This window comes from Balaenoptera borealis (genome assembly GCF_965194805.1).
Source record: "Balaenoptera borealis genome assembly, chromosome: 14".
Taxonomy (NCBI): Eukaryota; Metazoa; Chordata; class Mammalia; order Artiodactyla; family Balaenopteridae; genus Balaenoptera; species Balaenoptera borealis.
The window spans coordinates 74,420,726-74,442,633 of record NC_138875.1 but is presented as its reverse complement, the minus strand read 5'-3'; the positions used below and the strand labels follow the sequence as shown (position 1 = coordinate 74,442,633).

General features: G+C 39.1%; 1 protein-coding gene across 7 annotated transcripts in view; it reads right to left on the bottom strand.

Annotated features, from left to right (window-relative positions):
* Window positions 1-21,908, bottom strand: part of LOC309610921 (G protein-coupled receptor kinase 3) — a 124,310-nt gene that overhangs the window by 48,339 nt on the left and 54,063 nt on the right. For 3 of the 7 annotated variants that reach the window (XR_014234232.1, XM_082354475.1, XM_082354476.1), the window contains exons 3-6: window positions 19,311-19,384; window positions 10,347-10,448; window positions 8,593-8,667; window positions 2,986-3,047 (exon numbers count right to left, since the gene is read on the bottom strand). Coding sequence is in view for 6 of the 7 variants with exons in the window: in XM_082354475.1 (XP_082210601.1) it covers window positions 2,986-3,047; window positions 8,593-8,667; window positions 10,347-10,448; window positions 19,311-19,384 (313 nt within the window). In the remaining variant the exon portion in view is untranslated. Of the gene's footprint in view, window positions 1-2,985; window positions 3,048-7,918; window positions 8,390-8,592; window positions 8,668-10,346; window positions 10,449-19,310; window positions 19,385-19,908; window positions 19,928-21,908 lie in introns of those variants that run through there. The other 4 variants (XM_082354477.1, XM_082354478.1, XM_082354479.1 and 1 more) reach the window with 3 other exon arrangements.

Genomic DNA, 21,908 nt, shown 5'->3' with positions numbered 1-21,908 from the left:
CTAGTCACTAGAATGGGCACTTCTGGATGGGGAGGAGGAACCGGGGCTGAGAATAGGGCAGAGCCTGGGCAGCACAGGGCTTCAGAGCGAGAGCCCTTGCAGGTGACTTAACCGCTGCCTGGGAGGGAAGAGCAGGGGTGAAAGATACAAAGACGACTGGGGCGCAGCGAGGGTGAGCAGAACGAGTGTTTTTAACTCTAACCCCTGACGTGGGCTTTAGATCACTGAGCAATCTGATGTTCACTGCTGAAGCGAGGCTCACCAGCCTCATCCAGAAGAGGGAAAGCCTCCCTCCGGGATTCAGCCCCACAGGGAACTTAACCCCGTGTCCCTGCTGGGCCTCAGGAGAAGGTGGAGAGGCAGGCTCAGCACTGCTGAAGACGTCCTCTTTTTTTTTTTTTAATTTAATTGAAGTATAATTGATTTACAATGTGTTAATTTCTGAACAGCAAAGTGATTCAGTTATACACATATATATTCTTTTTCATTATGGTTTATCACAGGATATATGTGATATACATTCATTATATATTCATTATGGTTTATCTAGTTCATTATTCATTATGGTTTATCTAGTTCCCTGCTATACAGTAGGACCTGTTGTTTATCCATTCTCTATATAATAGTTTGCATCTGCTAACCCCAAACTCCCAGCCCAACCCCTGCCCCACCCTGCCTCCCCCTTGGCAACCATAAGTTTGTTCTCTACATGAAGACTTCCTCTTTACTTCTCTACTATCAAACTGCAGCGTGGCCACCGAGAAAAGTCGCCTGAACCGTGAGGCCCTCAGAAAGCACGGCCAGTCCTGACGATGCTGAAGTCTACAAGGTTCTATTTATGGAGCGCCTGTGCTTTTCAAAACCCAAACTCTGGACTTCCCTGGTGGCGCAGTGGTTAAGAATCCACCTGCCAATGCAGGGGACACGGGTTCGAGCCCTGGTCCGGGACGATCCCACATGCCGCGGAGCAACTAAGCCCGTGCGCCACAACTACTGAGCCTGTGCTCTAGCCCGCGAGCCACAACTACTGAAGCCCGCACGCCTAGAGCCCGAGCTCCGCAACAAAGGGAAGCCACCGCAATGAGAAGCCCGTGCACGGAAATGAAGAGTAGCCCCCGCTCACCGCAATTAGAGAAAGCCCACGCACAGCAACGAAAACCCAACGCAGGCAAAAATAAATAATAAATTAATTAATTAACAACAAAAAAACCCAAACTCTGAACTCTTGGCCTGACAATGGATTTTTTTACTGTTAATTTGATAATGTATTAACATAAAAAGAACCAAAAAATATATATATAAATGAACTGACTTTAAAAATAATTCATTTATATAAAATGGTAACAGTTTCAGAAAATCCAATGTGCATGCCTGCCTAAAATGCAAACAGCTTCACTTGTATTTCCTGTGGTGATAAGAGTGAATGGTTAGGGGGAGGAGGTTGGGAGAGGGATGGATTAGGAGTCTGGGTTTAACAGATGTAAACTATTACATAGAGAATTGATAAATAACAAGGTCCTACTATATAGCACAGGGAACTATATTCAACATCCTCGGATAAACCATAATGGAAAAGAATATGAAAAAGAATGTGTGTGTGTGTGTGTGTGCGCGTGTGTGTGTGTATATCTATATATAATTGAATCACTTTGCTGTACAGCAGAAATTAACATTGTAAATCAACTATACTTCAATAAAACTAAAAAAAAAAACCCACAGTGAATGGTTAACTCAGTGGGAGAAAATGACTGTGCAGGTTTACCTGGTGGATACACGATGGAGTTAACAAGACCTCTTCCCCAATTTTAATTACCATCCCCATTTCTCCCCTCTCCACCAAGGATCATATAACAGCAAGGTTGACCCAGGAGTTTGGGAAAAGTCAGATTTAGAATCAACAGCAGTGGAGACAGCCCAGGACTTGGTTGAGTCTCACCCCTGAGCTGGCATCCTATCCTCTCAGTTTGATTCCACGGCTTTTTGGCAAAGCCTCTGCTCCTGCTCAGAAAAATGTAATCATTTGTATGCAGATTCATTTCCTGAAGTATTGACTCTACTCCAAGATAAAATTATCTCTTGAACTCTGGTAGAATCATGACGCACTTTTTAAATTTTATTTTAATTATTTTAGTTCTATGAACATGTGGAGAAAAAAAAAAACTGCACTGAAGTATTTGCTCTTAAAGGGCAACTACTGAACAGCTGCAGGCTGCTCCATCGATGCGGCACGGTCATTACGACAACTGTCTAGAAATTAGCCGAGTTTATGGAGAAGAGTACAGTCAGTGTGAATGCAGATTCAGTGTTAGAAAGTCCAATTCCAAAGGTGCATTATCATAGAGGAACACTCAAAATACTGAAGGATTGACTCTTGGGTGCCTGAGAAGCATGTGAACACTTTTATAGGCATTACCGAAAATTTTCAGAATTTTATACGACAGACATACCCTATAGCTTGAGTAACCCAGGGGGACATATTTATCGGGTACATTAATGATGTATATGACTACAGACATTTGCCGATACTTAAATTCTACTACGTAAAGAATCAAGAGAAGGCTTGTCTCACTTTGAAGGATATGATTTCAACATATAAACGAATTAGATATAGACTCGTGCTTGCATTAGCAAAGGTGTTCCAATAAGATACTTTTAATTGTGAGCTTCCTAAGCCTATTTAAATTTTGGACCATTTGGAAGCTAAAGAACTAAAGGTCAATGGGATGTTAATATATACAAATCCTAAATTATAAAGTACAGAGGAAACAATCTAATGCAAAGCCTGGCACATAGCACATGGTCAATAAATGCTTGTTGAATGAATAAATTAACACATTTTAAGGACAGCACTTATTGGGTAAAATGAGGTACACCTACACAGTACAAGATCTTATCAGTATAAAGACATTGATATATTACTAAGATAATGTTACATGTCAAATATATCTCTATTAAAAAAAAGATTTTATACATAAAGTTTCATACCTTTCCATGAATTTTTGAAAAATGCTGCCTCGAAGACTTTCACAAATTTCTTCTATGTATGGCTGGAAAGGATGGAAAAGAAATTCCACAGTGCATCAATAAGAACATAATAAAGTGAAAAACAGAAAAGGATGAGACTCAGACGAGGTGAGGCTCCAAATCACGTGCTCCCACAGCACCTTGTACTCGCCCTTCTCAGCCTTGTCCAGTTTTCACCAATGGACTCATGGTCACGCTTATTTACTTGTAGTAATCTACACCACTCAACGGCATGTTCCATGAAGGCAAGGACAGGTCTGTCCTGTGTGCCACTGTATCCCTCCTGCCTAGCACGGCTCCTGGCAAGTCACAGACACATCTTAAATGGCTGGAATTAGCTTCATGGGCATGTGACCCATGCAGTCCCGCAGAAGAGCCCAGGGCTCGGTTTGGTGCCCTGCTGTTGTCATCTTGAAATTCTTAATAATTTCTGAACAAGGGCCCCCAGGTTTTCATTGTGTACTGAGCCTTGTAAGTTATGTAGTGCATCCTATAAATTACTATTAATTATATAATTGCTATTAATTATGATTATCATAAATGATCAGCATTAATATTGACTTTTAAAGACTAAAAGCCAAGGGACCCATGGAGTAAATTTTTTTTAAATCAGCTATTCCCAAGGTCTTTGAGCAAGTTCATGGCTAAGCGGGGATTAAGGCAAGGGCTCCTTGCTCACATGTGCAGTGCCCTTTCCCTGTGGAGAACAATCTACTTCAATATCATGCCACTTTACACATTACCAAATAAACTGCATAAACTTATTTTCCATGGGATGGACTTCAAATCAAGAACTATAAAAATATCAAATGCCAACATTTCACAGCTCAGTCTGGAGCCACTTAGATAGTTTTGGAAAATATCTTCATACCCTACACTCACTGAATGATGCAAATTTAATGTCTGCTGTGTCTTTGTAGATCATCCTGAAAATGTGCAAAAAAGAAGGACCAGATCAGGAACCGTCCAAGGCAAGTGATCAGACTAGGAAGTCTGCAGAAGCCACATTCACCAACACAGGCAGTGAGACCACCGCAGCTCGCCTGGGAGCCTCACTTCCTGCCACGGGGCTAAGCTACCTCCACCCCCTGGCAGGGCTACTGCTGTCCTGGGCGGGGCACTGGAACTGGTCACTAAAACCAAATGGACTTTGTTCCCTCCTTAGTAACAGGGGAAGCTGAACTCTCTCTCTGAAGCCCTTTCCAGCTCTGAAGTCCTGTGTTTCTGTGATGACATATAATAGCAATCTTCGCTAACTCTTCTAGATGCTAAAGACCAAGGGCCACAAGTCTCAAGAGGTTCAAAAGACATCAAAAGACAAAAGAGATCAAGTGTTGAAAGATATATGAAAAGCCTAAATTTGTATATCACAGATTTTGTATTTACAAAAACTGTTACGTTAATATTTTTTCACATTTTATAAAACAGCCTGTACTTCTGCTAATAAAATAAAAGTTCACCAGAAATTCTTAAGGCTGGATATGATATACTACACTGCCACTTTCAACACAAAGAACTACAAAATGTGTCGGGTAAGCAGTGCAAAAGCGAGAGTTCAATAGTGGGGTCATGAGCAAACAACCTCACCTGATTCTCAGTTCCCTTAGTCTGTAAAATGGGAGAGTCACAACTAATTTTCAAGGTCATTGTGAGAATTTAATAAGATTAAGAATGTTGAGAGCCAAGCACAGGGCCTGGCATGTTCTAGGAACCTAAATGTAAGCCAGGACCCCTCCCGACTCTTGCCACCAAATGTACCTGTGCAATTATTTATAGAAATAAATAAGTCAATTTTGCAAACAAAAAGAATAAAAAGCATTTTGTATTTACTTTCAGAGCATTTTTTTTTTTTTACTACCTTCTTCTCCTTGATAAGAAATTTCAACTCAGGCATCACACTTCCTGATGTCTAAATATATGATAAACCTATAGTAATCAAAATAGTATCGTACTGACATAAAAACAGACAGGGCTTCCCTGGTGGCGCAGTGGTTGAGAGTCTGCCTGCCAATGCGGGGGACGCGGGTTCGAGCCCTGGTCTGGGAGGATCCCGCGTGCCGCGGAGCGGCTGGGCCCGTGAGCCACAATTGCTGAGCCTGCGCGTCTGGAGCCTGTGCTCCGCGGCAAGGGAGGCCGCGGTGGTGAGGGGCCCGCGCACCGCGATGAGGAGTGGTCCCCACTTGCCGCAACTGGAGAAAGCCCTCGCACAGAGACGAGGACTCAACACAGTCATAAATAAATAAATAAAAGAACGTGAATTTCTTAAAAAAAAACCAGACATTATGGACCAATGGAACAGAATAGAGAGTCCAGAAATAAATCCACACACCTATGGTCAACTAACCTTTGACAAGGGCGTCAAGCACACAATGCGGAAAGGATAGTCTCTCCAATAAATGGAGAATGAGACTGGACCCTTATCTCACACAAAAATCAACTCAAGATGAATTAAGGACTTAAATATAAGACCTGAAAGTGTACAACCACTAGAAGAATACACGGGGAAAAAACGTCTTGACATTTGCCTGGGTGATGATTTTTTGGATGTGACATCAAAAATTCAGGCAACAAAAGCAAAAACAGACGAGTGGGATTGCATCAAACTAAAAAGCTTCTGCAGAGCAAAGGAAACAATTACCAGAGTGAAAAGGCAACCTGTAGAATGAAAGAAGATATTTGCAAACCATACATCTGATAAGGGGTTAATATTCAAAATATGCGAGGAACTCGACTCAATAGCCAAAAACCAAACAACCCGATTCAAAAGGGGACTGAGGACCTGAACAGACATTTTTCGAAAGACATACAAATGACCAACAGGCACATGAAAAGGTGCTCAACAACACTAATCATCAAGGAAATGCAAATCAAAGCCACAATGAGATATCACCTCACATCTGTTAGGATGGCTATTATCAGGAAGTCAAGAGGTAAGTTGTTGGTAAGGATGTAAAGGGAACCCTTGTGCACTGTTGGTGGGAATGTAAATTGGTGCAGCCATTATGGAAAACAGTATAAGGATTCCTCAAAAAATTAAAAACAGAACTACCATATTATCCAGCGATCCCCCTTCTAGTATATATCCAAAGGAAATGAAATCAGTATCTTGAAGAGATATCTGCATGCCCATGTTCACTGCAGCATTATTCACAACAGTAAAGATACGGAAGCAAACTAAGTGTCTATCAATGGATGAATGGATAAAGAAAATGTGGTATGGATACATATATATATATATAAAAACACACAATGGTATAATATTCAGTCTTTAAAAAGAAGGAAATCCTGCTATTTGTGACACCATGGGTGAATCTGGAGAACATTATGGTAAGTGAAATAAGCCAGACACAGAAAGACAAATATGGTATGATCTCGTCCACACGTGGAATCTAAAAAAAGTCTAACTCATAAAAGCAGAGTAGAATGGTGGTTGCCAAGGGCTGGGAAGTGGGGGAAATGGGGAGATGGTGGTCAAAGGGTACAAAGTTTCAGTTATGCAGGATAAATAAGTTCTGGAGAGCTAAGGTACAGCACGGGGACTACGGTTAATAATACCGTATTGTACACTTGAAATTTGCTAACAGAGTTGATCGTAAGTGTTCTCACCCCCACACATACACACAAACACACACATACACACACACAAATGTAACTAGGTGAGGTGATGGATATGTTAATTAGTTTGATTATGACAATCACTTCACAACGAATACGTATATCAATACATCACATTGTACACCTACAATTATATACAATTTTTATTTGTCAATTATAACTCAGAAAGCCAGGGGAAAGAAAGAAATTCCAACTCAAAGAATATCAACTAACTTTATGGTTAATGACCCTCTATAAACAGGACATCCAAACATATAACTTCTATTTATACTTTGATCACTATGTTCTGATGGTACATGTCACACCGAATTGCACTAATACACCTTCTTATTTAAATCAACTTAATAGGGACTATTTCCTTCACCTTTGAAATAAGAACACCAGCCATTCTATATCTATTTTACCAGAACATTATTTAATTATTTTCTTGTGAACAAATCAGTAAAGTGGTTTTGAAAGATATTGGAGAAGCTCCTAAATGACTGTTCCTTGAAGGCACAGAGAGAATTTTGGTGGTCTTTGTATCTCATCTGGAACTATCTTTTCAAATGTTATTTATGCTGCAGGAAAAGCTAGCATCAGAGTTGTAAAATCCACGTACTGTGAGGTATAATTTAGCAACGTTAGATGTAATTGACTACAAGACTGTCTCTGAACAGCATCAAAGTCAGACAACTGAAGTTCTGACATGAAAATATCACGAAGGCAACAAACAGCAGACATTCACGTTGCACTTTTTGAATGTACAATGTTTGATAAGAGCTGACATTTGTGGAGTATGGCAACAGACAGGCCTAGTGCAAAGCAATTCACATGCACTGAATCCTCAAGACCCCCGTTTGCGGGAGAGCCCGCTGTCACTTCCACTTCACAGATGGGAAAACTGAAGGGAGGAGAGGTATGGTAGCTTGCCCAGGGTCTCGAAATCCAGGGCACTTAATTTCAGAGCCCAAGCTTATAACCAACTAGACTATAAAAGGTACTACATTTTAAGAAAAGTCCATCTAATTATTTTGGCAGAAAGGCAGCACGCAGTTTGTTACTGTACCCAAATGTTCTCAGAGCCAAATCAATATTTTCTCTATAAAATCATCAGATTCATTTTGTATGTAAATAAAACCTATCATAAGGCACCTAGGTAAAAATCAACTTACTTCTCTGTAAATTACTGAATAATCCAGGAAATGGATAAATTAATTTTTTTCATTTATGAAAATCACTACATTAATGAATGGCATTCTTTCCTATTTCTTGTGACTCATAGAAACATGAAAAGTACATTATCCACTTGAAAATTTGACCATGTCCTTGCAAGCTGCCACCTCTGTAGAAAACCCACAGGATGAGAGAAAAGGCTTTGGGGAGGAGAAACCATTACATCTGAAGATCAGCAAATACATCGGCCCATCAGTTGTGGATCAAGTTTTCTGAGGCCTGTCATTTAAATCTGCATGACTGTGTTGTGTTCAAGATACCAGGAGCCAAGGCAAAGTCCAGTTCCTCAGTCACGACCCCAAGGCCGTTCAAACATTCCCTCTTGACTCTTGAAAATGGATCTATTTCATCTGGGGGATAATCACCGTGGGGGTCAACACCTGTACCACTAGAAAGTAAATCTTGTCAAGTCCCTGCTCATCACAGGTGCCTGGGATGTCAAATAGGAAAAGGCTTTTTCCTCCAATGTCTTGTCTTGATTGATTTATAGAAAACAACATTACAAGAACGCTCCAGTGGCCTTTTTCAGGAAAGCCTTCACGAAGGATGTCAGCAGAACAGCACATTTCAATGAGAAGACAGACAATATTAAACTTCAGTTCTTCCAGATAAACCTCCACGTAAGAAATAAAGCCTCATATGTCAATTCCCCCAGCACTTTCACACATGCAAAGAATGTCCCCAAATCCAATTGTTAAGCAAATTAGAAACATTTATTGGGAAAGCATTGTATCTTACCTGAAAAAGAGTTGATGTCACTTGTTTCTTGGATAGATGACTTTGCACATGTTCTACAGCTTGCTTTGAGAATGGCTTTTAAAAATCAAAAAAACAATGTTTTTTCCACAAATATAAAACAGAGCAAACCTCTGTATGTTTTACAATGTCAAACATATAATTTAACACAAAAATTACTAAGCAGTAACCTATAGGGATTCCATCAACATGCATTCTTTAAAAAATCTGTTGGATTCTGCGGGCAAGCCAAACAGACGACTGCTCCTCTGAGCTTCCAGAGTTCTTAGACACCATGTCGAGAAGGATGCTGAGCACGGCGGCATCCAACTGACATATCTAATCCCACAGGAGATCAAGATGACTTCGATTAAAAAAAGGTGTAAGGAATCGTATTATCACCTTACTAAATGCATCATCCCTCAACTGGCTGATACTGGGGTCCTAAAAATGTAAAATTTCTATTATATGAGAGAAAGTGAATGCATGAAAATATACCTAAGAATTAAACGTCAGGACCGCAAAGCTATATCACAGTGTTGAAAAGACTCTAGGGTAAGGAAAGTCTTGCTGTAACCACAGGGGAGAGGAATTGGTTCTAAAAGAATGAAACTCACACTGACAAAAATTACGCACTCTGTCCTCCCCCAAAACTTCAAATTACGTCTGCAGCAATGCACAAGAAGAAGAGCTTAAAAAGCATATCACACTGCTAAAAACCCTCTAAATTGTTGACCTATACGAAAACTATGTTTACAGAGGCTTTCACAGTGAACACCTGGCATTTACCAAGGTTCAACCATTCCCCAGCACGGTAGCAAGGCACAGAGCATTACGACTAACTCTAGCTCAGAAGTTCGGTAAGCACTGTAGACAACACAGTAAACACAGAAGCACGAACATATATCACTGTCGTGAGCAGTGCTGTCCAGTCAGGCTCTCTGCGATGCTGGAAGTGCGGTGAACCTGGGCTGACGCGGGTTACCAGCCACACGTGGGTATTGAGCCCTTGAAATGTGGCTCATGAGGAATTAAACTTTTAATTCCATTTCGCTTTAATTAACTTAAACAATTTAAATACCCACACGTGGCTAGTGGCTACTGCACTGGACACAGCAGCCCAGGGCTCTGAGGATACTCCTTTGGAAAACAGTCTTCATGTAGAGAGATTACATGGTAAATTTTCATTATTAATTATTCCACTCACTCCTGGTGGAATAATTTCCTAGGAACCTAGTTTATCCTAATGACTGAATTAGATTGTTTCTCTGATTTATCAATACAAGGAAAAAAAATGGTTTCAACCATCCTTCAACTATTAATGAATTACATTAACATAATAATTACAATCCTCCTTATTAATTCAAAGAAAGCATTTAAGATTTTTATTGATCAATATATGATTAGTCTAACTGTTAAAGGAGAGCTAAATGAAAAACAATAAAGCTTAATTTCCTTTAGAAAGTCTAGAATTGAGGTTGGCTTTTTCTTCCATTGATCTGCATTAGCCATTTTATCAATGTTTGCAGTGAAAGTATCCACTTTTGGAAACATACCAAGAGTATATGGAGCAACAGATACCGGATCAGTATTATCAGGAAACAAATGACAAAAACCGAAGAAATGGGTTCCATCCTGGATGAATATCATTTAATTTTTAAACCTCTTCCTCCTACTTTAACTTTCATTCTGGAAATGTTTGAAGGCTGTCTCATATTTACCCATACTAAAGTAATAAAACAAAAAGAGATACTTACATGTGAACAAGACAGCAGCTCCTTCATGATGTAAGTATCATAAATTTGTCGACTTCTACAAAGGCGATCTTCCTCATTCTCAAGCTTTTCATATTCTTTTATCTGGATGGTTAAAAGTTACCGTTGTTAGGTATTGTCTTCCTAGAAACTTCCTTTATTGAAGGATATTACTAGTCTTAGCAGAAACCACTTCCACATGAGATCAAGCAAATTACTTGAATCGGCCATTCCACAGGAAACAACTACTTCTAATGTTGTAATAATGAAGTTGGAATAATTTAAATTCAACTTGGAACATATGAATGGATTTTTTCCTATGATGAACCTTGTCGCTTAAATTTAGAAACACAATATTAGGAAACAAATACTGCCATGGTTACAATTAACTTACGATGCACCAGCCATGGACCATTCATCCTTGCCAATTCTCCTTTCCAAAGCACAAATAATTTAAATTTGTCTGTAATCCAGTTCTAAGAGTTATGATGGCTTGTTCTCACTCCCCTCACCCCTCACTGTATATATATACACACACATACACACACACACACACATATATTCTTTTTTTACATTCTCTTCCATTATAAGTTATTATAAGGTATTGAGTATAGTTCCCTGTGCTATACAGTAGGTCCTTGTTGGTTATCTGTTTTATATAGAGTAGTGTGTATATTTTAACCCCAAACTGCTAATTGATCCCTCCCCCCCCATCTTTTGGTAACCATAAGTTTGTTTTCTATGTCTATGAGTCTATTTCTGTTTTGTAAATAAGTTCGTTTGTATCATTTTTTTAGATTCCACATATAAGCAATATCATATATTTGTCTTTCTCTGTCTGGTTTACTTCACTTACTATGATAACCTCTACGTCCACCCATGTTGCTGCAAATGGCATTATTTCATTCTTTTGTATGGCTGAGTAATATTCCATTGTGTGTGTGTACACACACACACACACACACACACACACACACACACACACACACACACCACATCTTCTTAATCCATTCATCTGTCGGTGGACATTTAGGTTGCTTCCATGTCTTGGCTACTGTAAATAGTGCTGCTATGAATACTGGGGTGCATGTATCTTTTCAAATTATACTTTTCTCCAGAAGGAAAACACTTTTTTAATGAAGGAGCAATTCAGCAATGTTGGCATAACCAAAGGACCTGGGCTTAATCATCCAAGGTTAATTCAGGAGAACATGTCTAAAGGTTCAAATACCATGCCAGATGCAAGTATGGTAGCTGCAAGGAAACAGAAGCCAGACACAGAAATCTGAGGCAGAGTCAGAAAACAAACAAAGGACTCTAGTTTGGTAGATTTCTTTTGATGTTTTGTTTTAGTAAGTTCCAGAAATTAATGCCAGAATGCTAGGATAGAACAGGTGGACTGTTAGTGAACCAAAGGCAAACGTTTCTGCCTAAACATACAAACTCTAGGAAAACTAAACCTTCATGGAATCATTATCCTTGAAAACAAGTGTAATGAAACCTAAGTCTATGTTCTGGGGACCTATAAAGCAAGCTGACACCTGGTCAAGCAAATGCTGATTCTATGGGAGTTTTCTATGAACTGTAATAATCTGACGATACAGAAAATTCTAGTTTCTTGCACAAATGATGATCTGAACCACAATTCTGGCTTTAGTAAGTGCCTCATATCTCATAAACTCCAACTTGAACGACAGAAAAGGTTAATTCTTAGTAGGCAAAGAAACAGCCTAAAGCATCCCTGGCTGTAATTCACTTTCTATTATCAGTAAGACCACTAATTAAAGAACATGCAGTCAAGTATCAATTGGCTCTAGACAGGATGTCCTGATGTGCAGAGCAAATGCCACCCCTAATTCTGGCAGTCAGGTTGTCCAGGGAACCTGAGCAGGCAGAGGCCCGAGTTCAAGGTGAAAAGTCTCTACTCTGTACTCTACTACAGCAGAACAGAAGCTTCGCCATCAATGATGAACATTCACTAACCGTGTAGTCCTCCCTTTCTGCTGTGGTGGTTACAAAGCTCACAGCTGAACATGTAGCCAAAAAAATGCAATAATCATCATTGATTCTGCTCTTTTGCTCACACCCCTGTCCCCACCACCCCCTATATCCAATTCATCAGCCAGTCATGTTGGCTTTATATTCAAAATATATCACAAACCAGGGCCCTCCTTCAGGTAATAGTGAACTAAACTCTAACAACAATTCTGGACATACATAAAACCCAACTACACTGGACCACTGGAGAGTGACCAAAAGTACACAGATAATGGAAAAGGGGCATCAAACAGAAGCTGGAAAGTAAGAGAGGATATTCCTGAAAATGAAGAGCCAGAGCAGAGCTCCAAAATTTTACGTACAAACTCTCAAAATCTCTGCTGGACCCCATAATGACATGTGAGCATGACAGACCCAAAGCAGTCCAGCTAAGGTTAAAAGATCTGAACAAGATTCAGTTGCTACCCACTGTATGAGAAGACAGAGCATCAAGTCTGAGTAAGCCAAATTAACTGCTGAGACAAAAAAAATCAATACCCTTTGGAGAAGCAGAGTTTAGAGTCTACAATATCAATGGACAAGATACAATCTAAAATTACTCTATCTATGAAGAAACAGAGAAATGTAGCTCACACGTAAGAGAACAGACCATCAGTGAAGACCAATCCAAGATGATTCTGATGGAATTATCAGACAAGGATTTTAAAGGAGTCGTTAAAACTATACTAAAAGATGTACAGAAAATATGCATGTAATGAATAAGAAGATAGGAAATAGCAGCAGAAAAATAGTAACTAAGAAAATAACCACATGGAAATCTTATGTGAAAAAAAATTCAATGGATGGACATAATCACAGGCTAGAGTTGGCAAAAGAATCAATGAATTTGAAGACAGCTCCATAAAAATTATCTAATCTGAAGAAAAGAAAGAAAAAAAATTGGGGGGGAAAAATGGAACAGGGAATCAGTGATATCTAGGATAATATCGAAAGATCAAACATACTTATGATTGGAATTCTAGAGAGAGGAAAACAAAGAGACTGGGGTAGAAATAATGTTTTATAATGGCCCAAATTTTACCAGATTTGGTGAAACATATAAATTGACAGATTCAAGAAACTAAGTGAAAGCCACAAAGGATAAACACAATATCTGAAATTACTCCACTAAAATGCACCTCCTCAGAAGTCAGTCTTTGACCCAGCAATTTAAGGTGGCCACCAAATCACAATACATCACATTGAGTTGTGAGTCTGTTTTGAATCACTGCATAGCAGTTATCATTTCCTGATATATTTCCTATTCATTTATTACTGGTTTATTGTCTGTTTCAACAAAAATAGGAGCTCAAAGAGAGCACAGACTTTGTCCATCTTGTTCATCCAAACAATGCTTCCCAGCATTAGTGTTTGATAAATACTGGTTGCATGAGTGAAGAAAAGTCTGCGTAGTAACTTTACCTCTGATCTTATATTTTCTGTTTTCCGTGATTTATCATTAAATCTAGGTGTAATATAAATATTTTTATAAGCTGCCTCTAAATCTAACTGGAACAAGGAAGTGTATAAACCAACACACCGAGCAGTAGCTACGTGTCAGGTGCTGTTCTGGTGTGTTGCATACACACATGACAACCCTAAGGACAGACACTGCTATCACCCTAATTTTTAGCTGAGGAAACCCAGATAGAGTGAAGCAAGACTCCTTGCCCAACTTCAGGCAGCTAGTCACTAGCAGTGTCCAAATCCAAATCCAGATGTTCTCAGTTTAGAGCTGGAACTCTTTACCACCATGTTACAGCATATATCTAATCAGCATATTATAGATATTACAGTTTAGAAAGCAACTGTCCATCTGGCATCCCATTTGAGACTCTCAATTAGCCTGTGAAATAGCAGGAGATGATTACTAACCTCATTTCATAAAGTAAGAGATGCTCAAATATTAAGTCCCCATTCTATGAGCTCAAGTACAGGACAGTGTCTTGGTTCACATTTGTAAGCTCTGGGTCTGACACAAGGTAGATGCTTCAGGGTTTGCTCAATGACCAGCACCATATCCCACAGCAAGTGAGAGGGGCACAGCTGCACCTAGATCCTAGCTGGGCCTGCTGTCTAGGAGTCAAACAATGGGCAAGTGAAAATACTGATGACACACACACACCCCAGCAGCAAGCATATATTAAGTACTCCATGGGCATTACAGGCGACAGATAGTGTAAGAATCAGAGAAGCAAAGCAGTCATGGAAGACTGGGATGACTGTACAGACAGGCTTCATGGGAGAATACAGAAACTGACCTTGGCCTTAAACGAAGCAAGGCTTTCCACAAGCCGAGAAGGGGAAACTGCATCCTAGGCTGGGGGAAGGACATAAGGAAAGTAATAAAAAGAAGAATTGGGCTCGGTGGGTTCAGGTAATATTGGTTACTGGAAGGTCTACGTGAGAAGGTAGTGAAAGATAAAGAGGGAAAGGTAAGCGATAACTAACGCAGAGATATGTGAGTGTTGGAAGAAGCAATTAGGACTTTAGACCACAGGAAAATGGGTAACCACTAAAAGTCTGCGGACACAGAAAAATGGAAATACAATGGACAACATACACATTGCAAGATATCTGACAACAGAGTTTTCTAGGGATCAGGATCATAAAACTAGAAATTAAAGAATCCACTAGGCTGGTGAAACCAAGGAGTCAGAATGACTGATAACTTCAATCTTGGAGGCTGTACTGACTTACACAACTGTATTTGAAACTCCAAGGTGGATGGTATTGTCAATTAAAGAACACAAAGCAAGTTGCTGAGGAGCCCTGAAGCATTTTCCTCCAAGGGGATAACCTGATAGGCCAGATCCATCACACCAGGCCAGGAGAGAGGAGAGAAGAGCTGCAGAACAAGCTAACGAAGAGAAACTCCGATGCCTAAAGTTCAAATGGAAACACATCAGCAGTAGTCACCACCATACTGGCCAGAAGTGCTTAAGAAATAACTATGTAGGTTGCCCATCTGTTTCATCTACTAAAGGAGATTGCTTTCTATTTGACAAAGCAGCTGAGTACATGCTGAAATTGGAGAGGTGAAGCTTTTAAGAACACAGGAAAGAAAAAAAATTTTTGACACATCAAGCTGTGAGTCTCGTCCAGATAAAACGCCTGATTCAGACTGAAATAATAAAGTCACTTCATACTCAGTGGAATCCTTTTGGATTTAGCTTACTTTTTTTTCACATGATGCTAAATGTGCATCATCATTTGATCATTCTTCCTGGAAATACATTAATATAATTTTTAAAATGTAGAAAAATGTCATTTTCATGTATATCAATAAACCAGGAAAAAAGGGAATATTCTTCCAATTTTCAAAGATACAAAGATTACTAATATCAGCCCTAATTATGCCATGCTTTCTTTGGACCATTTCAAATGTTTTAGGGTAAAGACAGATCATGCTAATAATATTAGCATATGTCATTTCTAAAATATATTTCAATTAATATATTCTCTAATTTCAATTTTAATTTCCTCTTTGACCCATAAATTATTTAGAAGTTATTTGTTTCCAGGCAGCTAAGGATTTCTTACTTAACACTTATTAAATTTGAGCTTAGGTCCACTGTGGTCAGAGAACATACTCTGAACAATTTCAATCTTGAAATTTGTAGAAAGTTTTCTTTAGGGTCCAGCATATGATCTATTTTGGTAAATGTTTCATATGTAGTTTAAAGAATGCAAAACTCTGTTTTTGCTGGGTCAATTAGGTCAAGTTTATTCATCACTTTATTAAGATCTTCTATATCCTTACTAATTTTTTGCCTGTTTGTTCTACAAGCTCTTGAAGTATGTGGGTATCCCACTAGGGTTGTAGAATTATTTTGTTTTGGATCTTCCTGCCAATTTTTGCTTTAAATATTTTAAAGTTCTGTTATTTGTAAGATACAGATGCTGACTCCTCAATCATTATGAAATAATCTCTCTTTATCTCAAAGTAGCATTGCCATGTACTTTGTCTGATATTAGTATAGCTATACCAGCTTTGCTTCAGTTAGTGTGTATATTACATATCCTCTTCCATACTTCTGTTTAAAGTATGTCACTTCTTTAAAAATTAAAAAAAAAAAATTGAATCACTATACTGTACACCTGTAACTTATATAATATTGTACAGCAACTATAGGTTAATCAAAAAATAAAATTATCTTAAAATACATAAATAAAGCATCTCACTTGTAAGCAGTATATAACATGGTTTTGGTTATTTATCCAGTCTGACAAACTTGGTCTTTTACTGGGAGTATTTAGTCCATTTATATTAAATGTTAATCATCAATATTTATATAGATGAATTTATAGCTACCACCTTACTCTTTATTTTCAATTTGACCTCCTACTTTATGTCCACCTTTTATTCTTTTTTTTTTTTTGGATTAATACAATGTTGTTTTATTCCATATCTCCTCTCTTTTAACATACATATTTTATTCTTTTAAAAGTTACCTTAGAGATTACAATATGCATCCTTTACAAGTCAATGCAAATTATTACTTTTACTATCCCCAATAATCCTAGAATCTTAAAATATTTTAACTTTATTAACCCCTCTCCTGCCTTTTGTGCTACTCTCATACATTTTAGTTTTACACACACTTTAAACTCTAAAAACATATTATAGTTTTGTATGGTCAACACTCATATATTTCACATACACATTTACCCTTTATGATGTCTTTCATTCCTTCCTGCATTTCCATCTGGGGTAATTTCCCTTCTGCTTACAGTAGCTCCCTTTAGTATTTATGGTAATGCAGTTCCACTACTGACAAATTCTCTCAGTTTTCATCTGAAAATATCTTTGTTTCACCTTCATTTTTGAAGGAAGTTTTGGCTGAGGAAAGAATTCTAGGTTGGCAGCTTTTTTCTCTCATTACTTTAAATATGGACATTTCATTGTCTGTCTTTCTTTTTTCTTAATCATTTATTTTAATATGTCACAGTCGTTTCGTTCATATTACTGCCCCTTTAAAAATGAGGTGCCTTTTTCTAACCTCTGGTTGCTTTTAAAATTTTCTCTCTGTCACAGGTTTCCACAGTCTTATACTGATGTGCAAAGATACGTTTCCTCTGTACTCATTCTGCTAAGTTTTTTGAATCTGTAAGCTGCTGACTTTCATCATTTTGTAATATTCTTAGTATTATATCCTCAAATACTGCTTCTTTCCCATTCTCTCTCTTCCTTTCTGGGAGTCCAACTTTACATGTGTTAGACATTTTAGGCATGCCTCACATGTCTCTAACGCCCTTATTTCTTTTTTATATTCTTTTTTCTCTGTATTTCGGTTTGAGATGACCTTCTGACCTGCTTCCCTATTCATTAATCATGTCTCACATTGTGACAATCTGCTACTGGTTCTAACCACTAGGTTCTAATTTCAAATACTTTATGTTCTAGAATATCTGTTTGGTTTTCCACAATACATTCAAATTATGCTGAAACTCTCTATTCCTCCATCTAATTATTTTGTCCATCTTTTCCTCTATTGTCTGGAACATATTATTTACAGTTATTTTCAGGTACTTGTCAGCTAACTCCAATATCTGATTCATCTGCAGGTCTGCTTCTATTGCCTTGTTTATAAGTCACGTGATCTTGCTTCTTAGATGGAAAATCATTTTTTACTGTATGGTGAAGATTGGAGAGTCTCTATATACTGTTATTTTCTACCTGCAAAATAGACAGAGGGCTCCCCTTATTCTCTGCTGCACAGGTAGAGAGGGAGTTCATCACCCAACAGGGGGTTGAGCTGGGCTGGTCTGGTCTGCCATTTGTGTAGGACTCAGTCTGCCTCTGGTTGGTCCCTGTTCCTAAGGCCTGGGTCTCCATGGAGTTCAATGAGATCTCTGTCTCCTCAGCACTGGATTCAGTTCTGCCCTTAAGAAGTCTTCAGGATAGCTCTTTGGCCCCCGGCCCACTCGAGCTTCAAAACTTGGCATGTGTCTTGAGCAGGGGACTCATCATGTTTTGGGGGTTCCTCCAGCTTCATCGTTTTTTTTTTTTTTAATATGTTTGATGTTATAATTTTTTTATTGTTTTTGGGGGGTTTTTTGGGGGATGGGAGGGTGAGGGTTTGTCTGCACCGCACGGCTATGGGACCCTAGTTCCCTGACCAGGGACTGAACCCAGGCCCTTGGCAGTGAGAGCACGCAGTCCTAACCACTGGACCGCCAGGGAATTCCCAGCTTCATCTGTTTACTCCAGATCCAGAAACCTCTTCTGGTTTTTCTGTCTTCCAGAAGCAGCCTCCTGCCAGGGGCCAAAGTTGGATTCTCATCTGCCCACCACACCTGGACCAGCCGCCGCCCCAGGTGATAAGTGGTTATGGCTCTTCAGTGGGGTTTTCATCTCTTGCCTGTTCTGTTTTTGGATTCCTGCCACAACAGGTGTACATTTCAATACCGTTTAATACCACAAGGCTGTGGGAGGTTTCAATGCGTCTTCCAGAAGCTCTTGGCCTGCCTCTTCAGATCCCCTCCCAATGTCTTGCTGGGAGAACCAGCTGTGGGTTTGAGGCCACCCTTTCCCACCAAGTCTCCAATTTGTCACTCTAGTAATGTGTGACCATAAAACTTTGCTAGTTTCTCTTTCACCCAGTAGCAGCCCCCTGCCTCGGCTTCTGTGTCCAGAATCAGCAAGCTTCTGCAGAAAATAAAATGGCTGGTAATGCTCAGTGCACCTCTGAATGATTCTCCCTCCTCTGGAATTTTAGTCCAACTCTTCCTCACTGATTCCAGAACACTATAGAGCTTTAAAAATATGATTTTTATAGTTGTTGTCAGCATCTCTAATAAACTATATCTTGTAGTACTAATTACTTTTGACAAATTTCTAAGATATCTAGTAGTCTTAATATTTTCCAAAGTACAGTTTAAATATGCTTTTGAAATAAAAGCATTGATAAAACAGTCACTTCTTACCTCTTCATAAAACTTCACCTGAGGTACAGCTTCATTAATTTCATTCAAACAAAAATCTTTAAATAGCAAGAAACCTAAAGAAAAAGAATAAAAAATTTCAGGGTGGGCGATGAATGTAAATTTTATCCCACAGGGTGTTTTCAAATTCATTTGTTTCAACCTCTTCCTCCCCTACCCTTAAAATACAAAAGGGGGTTTCAAGAGGCTACTTAATGCCTAAAAGGAAATAATCCAGGTATGCCTAAAAGGAAATAATCCAGGTAAAGTAAGAGGATCACACACCTAGTTCCTTGCTTTGAGGTTCCTTCTCTCTTGGCAACCCCCCTCCCACTTCTAAAAAATGCACAATTAACAGTGCTAGTGGTTACCACCACTTAGTGCTACTGGTCACCAGAACAAGTGGAAGATTAACCAAAGAAATCAGAGATACAGGTAATACAGAAGTTGGTAAGAGTCACCATGGAGCTAATAAATGCTACACCCACAGAAACAGAACTCAAACTCCCTTAAGAAAAAAAAAGGAAGTACTTTCCTAACCTTTCTAGCCTTTTCTCTCACCACTTATTAGCTCAAGTCCCTCCAAGTCCCTACCAAATACCTCGTGCCAGAGCAGATCACCCATTCCCAGATGGTGCTTTTCTCCTTCACAACTCCACGCCTCATCTTCAAGCAATCAGTACCTTCTGCCCGGGATACCACCCCCATTGCACAGTGCCTGTTACACAGTGGGAGGCCAATAAATATGTGTTGAAAGAATGTTTGTTTGCATGGCCCTTCCAACATGCCTCTGCCAAAGTGCTCACCCTGGTTAATTATCTGATTTACAAGTCTCCCACCCCAGTACCAAACCCAGTGGCCAGCTCAATGCCTCGCACCTAGTCAAGCCTCAGTGAATGAATGAAGCTGGAGAGGACAAGCTGACACCAGACTGAGCGCAGAGATACTGGAAGACTATGAAAAGTCAAAAGCAATGAGAAGGTCCAAACAATTAAAGGATTGTTAGGAGAGACAGAAGTCACACAAAAAAAAAGTGAAGGAAGACTCACAAAAAGTCTAAAATGTTGGGCAAAGGTAGATCAGAACTCCCCAGGTAGGACAGGAAGGAAGCAGCTTTGACAAGATTTTCATTCAAGTTAACATGAGAGTTATATAACTTGAGCTTGTCTGTTGTTGCCCCATAAATTCCCCTCCATGCTTCCAGGAACATGACCTTTGAAAACGGTAAATGTTTGTTCAGTGGAACTAGAAGAAAGGTATTTGGACTACTTGGTTAAATAGGCAAGACCAGACTAACAGGGGCTGGGTGCACAGCTCCAGCAGGAGCACGGCCGTGCTCATATTGTCAAGGAACTGCAGCGAGGCCAACATATGGAGGGAGTAGGGAATTCAAGAAGCAGATGAGTAGGAAGAACTGAAGATGTGAATCTCTACCGATTTGCATGTTAATATTTTTATTTTAAATAAGAGAAAGGTTGACTTTTTGTTCTCATTCATTTCAGAGTAATTTCCGATTTCCCTTGTCATTTCTTCTTTGGCTCATGAGTCATTCAGGAATGTGTAGTTTAATTTCCAGATATTTGGGAGGTTTTTTTTCACGTATTTTTGGGATATTGATTTCTGTTTAATTCTGTTGTGGTCAGAGAACACATTCAGTAGGACTTCCAATGCTTTTAAATTTATTGAAACTTGGTTTTGGTCCCAAACTTGGTCCCTCTAGGTGAATGTTCCAAGGGTACTTGAAAAAAAAAAAAAAAGAAAAAGAGTATATAGGGTGGAGTGTTTCATTAAATAAAGTAAAAAGGCAATTAGGCCAAGTTGGTTGATAGGGTTGTCCTGGTCCTCTAAATCTTACTGAATGTCTATTTATTCTCTCCATTATCGGTGGAGGACTGTTGAAATCTCCACCTGTAAATTGGAAGGGAGGGGAAAGAAAGAAGGAGGAGGATGAAGAAAGGGAGTTGAATGAATACACATCCAACTTAATATGTTGTTACCTACTTCTTTAATGCAATTTCCATCATCAATGTGTAAGATAAGCCAAAGAATTATTTGGAACATCGTATAGGGGGAAAAAAACAGTATTTTCCTCCTGTCTGTACATAAACTGAAGCATTACTTTCTATCACAGCAGCTGTTAAAATGGAGCAGCCAGAAGAAAGATATTTTGCCTTTTGGATACATCCTAGATCATTGTGTTCCAGGCTGAATGCAATTTACCTTCATTAGACTTAAATTACATTAAAAAAAAAAAATGAAGCATTACTCAGATTAGAACAAAAGCTAAAGGGCAAAAATAAGGAAATAATTTGCCTAACTGGTTCACTTCATTGGTGCGATTTCTCCAGATTTCAAAGAATAAAAAGTAGTGACCCAACACCTGCTTACTAGGTAACTGTGGAATGTGTTTACCCTTGTTTCTATATTTGAACCACTGCAAACTGCCTGAATACTGATTAACTTCCGAGTGTATGTAATATCCAGGAAAGGCAAACTATCCCAATTTGCCACTAAAATATTTTGCAAAAATTAGTAGAGGGCTTCCCTGGTGGCGCAGTGGTTGAGAATCTGCCTGCCAATGCAGGGGACACGGGTTCGAGC